The 8,871-nt window shown below is 29.1% G+C and overlaps 1 protein-coding gene across 1 annotated transcript in view; it reads right to left on the bottom strand.

Annotated features, from left to right (window-relative positions):
• Positions 1-6,418: 6,418 nt before the first annotated feature.
• LOC111631305 overlaps positions 6,419-8,871 on the bottom strand; it is a 5,079-nt gene continuing 2,626 nt past the window's right edge. Inside the window, exon 2 of the mRNA XM_023375524.1 lies at positions 6,419-7,744. Coding sequence (XP_023231292.1) covers positions 6,670-7,744 — 1,075 coding nt within the window. The 3' untranslated portion in view covers positions 6,419-6,669. The remainder of the gene's footprint in view (positions 7,745-8,871) is intronic.

The following is an 8,871-nucleotide window of genomic DNA, read 5'->3' as shown; positions in this document are numbered from 1 at the left end:
CCTTTAAAGAGTTTTGTTTATCTTTATTGTGAAGTAAAAATTGGTAAGCTGTAACTGTTTTTCAAAAGTAATGTGTATTTATAATTACAATAATAATAATAATCCAAAATTAAAGAATTGAAACACTATTGTTATGAGTGAAAATATCAACATGTATTTTCGATACAGATGTTTAATTAAAATTATAATTTTAGTTAAATCACTTTTTGTTATTTAACATTACATAATTTCATGTAATCAGTTTTTAAACTTAAAAAAACTTGAGTCATAATATAGAAAATTAAATAAAGTAATTTTGTATCATTTAATTTATTCAAATTTAAAAAATTCTATTTGTTACATATTAAAATGGTTTATTATTTTGTAATTTTAATGTCTCAGTTGTTGTTGTGCTTTACACTTTCTAGAAACAGCTTATAATTTCTGTATGAATAAATTTTTAGATGTTCTGAGAAAATTAAGTTCTGAAAGTGTTTATCCCAATTTTAATCCAGGCTTCTAGAAAATGTAAAAACAATGTATTATCAATTTTTAGTTAAAGTGGTTTACTTTAGACTTAAGCACTGAATAATTTTATTGACAAGACAGCTATAGTTAACTTTACACTTTTAATTTTTCTTTATCCTCAGTTTAAACACAGGTATCCTTTGCTTAATGTGGTTTTACACAGGATTTAATTAACGTGTGAGATTGTGGCAATCCTTTTATATATGCAGCAGAAGTTTTAATTAACATGGCTTTACCAGTTGTCTTTACTTAACATAATGTGATTTTGATACACAAAGTAGCATCAAGGGATTATTAATTAACTGCATTAATCAAGGGATACCTGTAACTTTTCCCAGTATGTAACAAATATTAACAAAATCTTTTAGTAAGAATATTTTAATTGTTAAAATATTAAATGATTTATTACAAATCAGATTTTTTTTTGTCTTGATCCATTCCTTTTCCAATTTTGTATTTTATAATAGTTGCTAAGATTTACTTATTAAAACAATATTTTTGTCAGCATCAATTCCCAAACAAGAATTCTCATTTGGTAATTGATAAAAGTTACTGATAACACAGAAGTAAATTCTATATTATTAGTAATTGCTGTTTATGCATTCTAAATTAAATTTATTTACTGATGCTTCAATTTGTAATTATCAATAAAAAGAACATGTTTTTTTAAATCATATTTGTCTTAGCTGTAGAATATATTGATTTACATTGAGTTGTATTCATCAACATTTAAATAACAGTATTTTAAAGTTATAGTTAATAAGAACAAAAAGAAAATCTCTGACTATTCATAAAATTATTCTCCAGTTCTGAATTATTTATAATTAATTTTTACAATAATTTTCCAAACTTGCATTAAATTTATTACACTATTATTTTTATTATTATTATTATTATTATTACTGATTCAAAATTAATAATTTGCACATTTTCCCTACCAAATAAAATCAGAAAAATAGAGCGGGATTTCTTAAATGCTTTAAAGCTTGTTTTGTTACAGTTGAATTTATAAATTAAATTATTTTTATGTGATTTTTAATTAACATAAAATATGCTTAAATTCCTATTAAGTTTTACAATATAATTTATATCTTGTAATTGTGCTTAAACTATAAAATAAAACTGGAAATAATATGAGATGTATTGGAAAATGATTCAATCAGAAAGGCACATGTTTCAATTCTAAAATAAGGTATATATATATAATTTTAAAACAATTTTGGAAAGTAAAATAAAATTGAATTGTAAACAACAAGAACTTTTGTATTGTAAGTTTGTGTAAATTAACTTTATGATTTAAATGTATTTTTGTATAACATTTTATAATTAAGATTCTTTAGGTGTAAACATTTTACAGAAACCAATTTTAGATACTCATTAAATGAAATTTTAAGTATTATTACAAAATTAATATTAATATATATATTTTTTTAATTTTATTTCCAAGAAGTTACTATAAATTATTTTTTAGATGTACAATAAAACTTGTAATATTGCCTATAATTAATTTAAAATGCATTGACAGTTGAATATAATTATCATTCCTGACTAAACAAGTTTTAAATTATCATTTATTTTAATGTATTATTTTTGTATAAATATTTCAAAATTTTCATTTAATATTTAATTCTAATTTACATTTATATATTTAATCTTTTTTATTCTTATTAATGAATATTTTTTGTTATAAAAGTATTCCAATGCATTTTATATAGATTTACACAACTTTTAATGAATTTATGCATTATTTATTTAAAATGTGACAGAAAAATGCACAGAATTTTTGTAGATATTTTATTGTAAACATCTATATAGATACACAAACCAAATTAGTTGATAGAAAGTATTCTGAACATTTTTTGTACTTTTTTGTGCGTGTGAGTGTGTGTGCTAAAATTATAATAAAATAGTTACATTAAAAATTATTTTTATAGTTTCTTGAATTAATTTTTAATAAAGATTTTACATGAAATTTCCTGAGTGATTTTTATTTTCAATTGATGTTTTTATAAGAGGTTAAATTGTCAGATTTTTTTTTATTGTTAAAGAATGAATCCAAAAATACCTAGTTAATGTTGAATTAATTAAATAATACTGTTTCTTTTGGTAAAATTCAATTTGTTTTAACTTATTAAAATATCTAAATTAAATATGATGATAAATTTAATGTTTTGCTTTCCATGAACTTTTAGTAAATCAAGTCCAAATTGTATTATGAGATCAAATGCAAAAACTGGATTCATTAATGAGCTATAACTTGATTGATTTAATTATACAGATATGTAATTTTGACTAAAAGTTGCCATCTTGTATTAAATTTAATAATTAGAATAAAATTAATTAATTTAGAATATACTGGAAGAAAAGATTGTCCAGAGGAGGACTGAAATCTGCAACTCCTACTTACGTTGGACATGGGTTGCCAATTATACTATCCAGATGTCCATTTGATATTTGCTTCCAGACCGATTAATTTAGAAGATATAACCATACAGGTCATTACTGTGTGACCTATATACAGTAGTTACCTGTATGTAGAGCTTATGGAGTCACTGCCAACTTCATAATCTTTTGATCAGCTGAAATTGCATATATTATATTAATAGTTCAAAACTGTTGAAAACTTACAATAACACTGGAATTCTTTAAACTATATGGAAACTAAAATACCCGTAGCTAAATTTGTTTGAATATACGGAAGAAACCTAAAACATCATACCAATCAAAAATTTCTCTGAACTTATACAATGTGATTATTGTTTCATTATCTGCTGGAACTACACAGTTGAAATCTTTGTACAATTTCGTATTCACTTTTAAGCTTATATTTATTCTATATAAAAGAAATAATTAAAACACTAAAAAGTAATAAGACAAAACTTAAAAACGTTTTTTTAAAAAACCTTAGTCGGTTGTTATGTAAATATCTTAAAATATAGTAGTTAACATTAAATTTCATTACAAACTGTTTATCCGAGATAAAACTATATTAAAAGAGAGACACTAAATGTAGATGGCCTTTATAGAAGAAGAAAAATTGTCAGAAAGTTAAAATCTCAATTGTCAAAAGGTATGTGATACTGATGAGGATTGTTGAATCAAAATGTATTTATCATAATAAAGAAATTAAAGAGAAGTAAATTGATTTTTATTTTGTTATTCTGTAATGTTTCTCTCTTAAAATAGTTTTATATCAGATAAACAGTTGGAACAAGTCCGAAGACATTACACTTACAGTAGAACGTCGTTTATCCGAAAGTCGGTTATCCGAAAGAATTCCAGTCGGCAAATTTAAATTTTCTCTAGTATTGTTGCGCTGCAATCTTTGGCTATATCTTGGGCTACTCCAATATTTTTTGTGTTTGTATGTTTTAGCTGGCAGCACTGTCACTTTTGTGTGATGTTTTTCTGATGACCGTGTGTCATGCTGAATCGAACGTTTTTGATACTAGATAACTTCTGAAGTATAATTTTTTTTGTTTTTATATTTTTTAATATATTTATTTCGTTTGTAAGAAATAAAGAAATAATTTTTAACGATACAATAGCCACGATTATTATTTTAAAAAGTTTACGTTAGGTTTAACATCGACGAAAATTCAACGCGAAGATACACGCAACGGAGAAAAATTTCAACCTGTGATAGGTTAATTATTTTTTCGTATATAATCGGTTATCCGAAAAACAAGTTATCCGAACAAACCCAGTCCTTAATTGATTCGGATAAACGACGCTCTACTGTAATTTTATTCAAACAAAATGTGAAGTAAAAAGTTTGAAATAAGCTTTAAAGGGACTGTACATAAATTACATCCACATTTTTCTTGAAATTTTTACTCCTCGTGTCAGTTTATCCAAGTTTCCTTAACCTCCTCCACTCTTGGGACATCCAATGAAACTAACACCCCATAAAACTTTTATCATCATAAGATGCATTGCAAAAATATAAGGCCAGTTACATTTTTGAGCAATTTATCAAAAAATATTCACCTATAATTTTATAATTATAAAGAGATAGCAGCTCTTCATGATTGCAAATAGAGGCATAATTGAATTTATAACACCATTAATTGTCGTGATGACTAATTTTAACAATGGGTACAGGTAAGTCCTAAACTGCCTCTGAGTGTTGCCGAATTAGGGCCCTCCGTCAGGCTGGAAGTTTTGCTAGAGCTATTACAAAACAGCTGAAGAGATCTCACTGTGTTGTAGCCAATTTTATTTAATTCAGTGTGCAATATTGAAACAAAAACAAACTTGGATATCCTTCCAAGTTGACAAGGAAGTAGAAATCAGCAATTCTCTGGGAAATAACAACAGGAACATGATTAATATCAGGCCTATGTGCTATTTTACCTAATGTTCACAAATTCACACTTTTCCAGATGATAAAATCGACAAAAAATCTAATGGCCTGCTTTTCTATGTTTATACATATCTAAAACAACAAAAAAAATCTGATATGGGCCAAAAGAAATATGTCATGGACTTCAAAATGATGTGAATTTATTTGTACTTTTTTTTTACTCTCTGCCCTGTGGGCACTAAGAGGACCTCTTATGGCAGGTCCATTATGGGTTCGGCCAGGCCCACAATGGGACAACCGGATGGTGAGGTGGGGCCCGACATATCCGAACGGACCACCCCCCGGAGAGTTCCTGGGGTTTCCTTGACCCGTCCGGGTTCGATCCCGGATCCCCCAGAGCAGTAGGCTGCCACCTTGACTGCTCGGCCATCCGGCCTTTACTTATTTGTACTGATAAGAAAAAGTTTAATTTGGGGTCCCAATGGTTGGCAATTTTATTGGCATGATCTTAGAAGATAGCTTTTGTTTGCCAAACATCAGCAAGGAGGGGGCTCAGTCATGATCTAAATGTCTGAAAAATCAATTTAGCATTCATAAATGGCTGAATGAAGGCAGTTGGGTATCAAAACCTCTTGGATGTATATCTTCTGACATTTGGAGAGAGAATTATTAGTCCATTCTGGCAGCGGTTGGATGTCCGAGCGGTCAAGATGGCTGCCTACCGCTCTGGGGGACCTGGGCTCGAATCCGAATGGGTCGAAAAATCCCCAGGAATTTTTCGGGGCGTGGTCCGTTCGGATAGGTCGGGCCCCGTCCCTCACCACCCAGCAGCCCCATTGTGGATCTGGCCAACCCATAATGGGCTTACAAAAAGAGGCCCTCTCTGTCCCCACAGGGTGGAAAGAGTTAAAAAAAAAAAGATCCATCCTGGCAAATTTGTGGAATTTGCAAATTTGAAATTTTTTTACTAGATCCCAGGAAGGGACAAGTGTCCTGTTTGCTCCCCTCTGCGGACGTCCATGTACAGGATCAATGGCGCACCCAGGGGTGGACCAAGGAGCCCTGCACCCCCCAAAATAAAGAAAAAGACACTGGTAAATTTTCCTCGTTTAAATTAATTTTTTTATTTATATTGTGTCGTGTGTTGTATTTCTATATTACTTATGAATTAGCGATTACATAAGGTGGAAATTTTTTTGAGTTCACATTAAAACTTTTTTATCCGTTCAACTCGGTTCTCCCAAGATTAAATCTTGAGTGCCCCACTGTAACAGGATCATAATTAAATTTTTTTATTTGCTTCAACATTCCAGAGAAAAACATGTGACAAGCTTTAATATACTATATTTAAGAGAGAAGGAGGAGATTTATTCAAAAGTTAGGAAATTTTAGAATTTATAACTCAGTTGGCAAATGTCGATAATACTTTGATAATTTTCTTTGTATTCGAATAGCTCATTTCTATTGCCAAAAAAAGAGTTGCCAATGAAAATTTTCATAATTGTACGAAAATTAAGAATTACATTACATTAGTAAAAATTAAGAATTTTTACTAATGTAAATGGTTCTTTCTTGTGTAATCTGTTGTCATGAGATCGTTATAAGAGTATAATTTTTATTTTCCTTGCTACTATACCATGCTAATTCTCTTAAAACTATTAATTGCAATGAACAGTGTCTCGGTTGCAATTAAGATAGATTTAAAAGTTGAGCTGTGACAAGTCTTTGTAGATACAATGTCTGCAAGATACATTGTTTATACATGATACAAGATACATCTTTAATTAAAAATTACGTAAATCGGACTTTTATTTCTGTTTAATATTTTCATACGTATAAAAATTACCTATTAAAGTTTAGAAATATAATGAGACATTAAAGTAGAGTCGGTCAGTTCTTTCTGCATGAAGGCACTTTCTCGAAAACAAATAATCGTTCATTTTGTCATGAAAGAAGAAATAATTTGCTTTCGATGAAATTTTGAATAGATTATCTCTTATATCTTCATCTGGAATTCTGATTAAAAGACGGCATTTGGAATTTTTGAAGAGAAGAACAGGTTCTTTCAAACATGCTTTTCCATCACGATCACACACTAATTCCTGATCCGGAATTCTGTTACTTTCATAATCGACGCATCCTGAGACAAACAATGAAATGCCACCTTCGTTTGAATGTTTTATAGGTAGATGGATTTTAGTTACGAAACATATTGCTTTCACTAATATTTCACATTCGAATCGTGTTTCAAATGTCATAGTGAATTCCTTTTTCACATAAAACTTATGTTTATGAAGATACTCAAACAAGTATTCATATCTGGTAGCATCTCTTTTATCCGTGCATTGACTAATTGTATCTGGAAAATTTTCTAAACCGCTAATCCCTGAAATGTAGGAATTGATGGAATCTTTTTCTCTTTGCGTTAATAAATCCATTCTGAATACTTTAGATTTCAGTTCGTCTTCATCCATTGTAAGAAATCTAATTTTCAGCAAAAATTTCTCCATTGTTTTCCGACATGCTTGATTAATGATTATTCGATCTGTTTCGAGAGGTATGGTTCTTGATACTTTTGCTTTGACCCAGTTGTAAACACCACGAAACAAAGTGAATTCAGACAAATTTTCGTATATTTCTCGATTTACGAAGCGATCGATTATAAAATCATGACATCTTAAGAAATCTGAACATTTAAATATCTCTCCCCCTGGAGAATCGAATTTCTCCCAACAGCGAAGTTCTATAAGTGAGTCCTTTCTACACGAAGCAAATTGATAAATGGAACAAACATTTTTCAACTCCATTTTTTGAATCATGTCTTCCCTACATAATTGTTTTAAATGTAGCATTTCATATTTTTCACTGATTTCATAAATTTCCATACATTCATTCAATGTAGTTAATATTATATATCCTCGGTTTATATATCTATAGAAAAATCAAACTTTTTAAAATTTTATGAATCCTTTAAAAATATTCTATAAAATTTCATATTAAAAAAGTATAGAAGTATAAAAACATTTGGTAGATTCCAATTACTAAGAATATGTATTTTGGTAATATCTTTGTGATAAAGTATTGAAATTTATTTTCTGGGCTTTCCTTATTCTGAAATGTTACTTGAGTTTTAATTCCCCATTGTGAACTAGAAATTTCTCGCTAATGTTTCGATTTACGAATACACCGAATTTCCGATTATCCGTGCTAATTAGTGCAAGAGTTCACGAAAACACGGATAATCCAAAATAAATTCCTTTAAGAAAAGAAAGCTGTTAAGAGGTTGTAAATGAACTACAGTATATATACAGTACAACTCATTTCAGTTGTGTGAACCCCAAGTTTCATAGGCTGAAATGTATATTTAGTCAATAAACCTAAAATGTAGATGTCTTCTATTTTGAAAAATATTGCGTACGATTAGAAATTTAAATTTTACATTTGTATGTATAATTTTTTTTAAATTACTGTATTTTAAATTTTGGATTAGTGGGTATTTTCTTCCTACTGTTTATAGCGTATAGTGTGATATTTTTTTTTTGCCGTATTCTATCTCAAAAAAAAAAACTCTCCACCCTGTAGGCACTAAGAGGGTCTCTTTTTAGCAAGACCATTATGGGTTCGGCCAGGCCCACAATGGGGCGGCCGGGTGGTGAGTGACGGGCCTAGCTGAAGCTAATAGTGATACTGAACATCGTTTGACAAGTTCAAGAAGCGCGCCATATTGTTTTAAGTAAAATAATATAATGTTCTCACAGGAACAATGGGTTTTAATTTTAGAACAGTATTTTGCAATCGATCCTATGTTCGTGTTGTATTTTTACCAGCAGATTTTTACTTCAGGTTATCTAAAAAAAGCTGACAACTAAGGGAAATACTATGCAAACTATTGACTATATCACATCTCTATTGCTTTGCAAAATGACATTAAATATCAAAACGACTTTGCGCCTGTATTGTTGAAAGGAGAAGTCATTTTCAACATTTTCTAAAATTATTTTTTAGATTGAGCCTAAAATTGAAGTTAAAGGAAAATATATATTTTTTTTTTTTTTTTT

Source organism: Centruroides sculpturatus, unplaced genomic scaffold, assembly GCF_000671375.1.
Source record: "Centruroides sculpturatus isolate CEXI.00-Female unplaced genomic scaffold, Cexi_2.0 scaffold443, whole genome shotgun sequence".
Taxonomy (NCBI): domain Eukaryota; kingdom Metazoa; phylum Arthropoda; class Arachnida; order Scorpiones; family Buthidae; genus Centruroides; species Centruroides sculpturatus.
The sequence above is the reverse complement of the archived record's forward strand: the minus strand, read 5'-3'. Positions and strand labels throughout refer to the sequence as shown.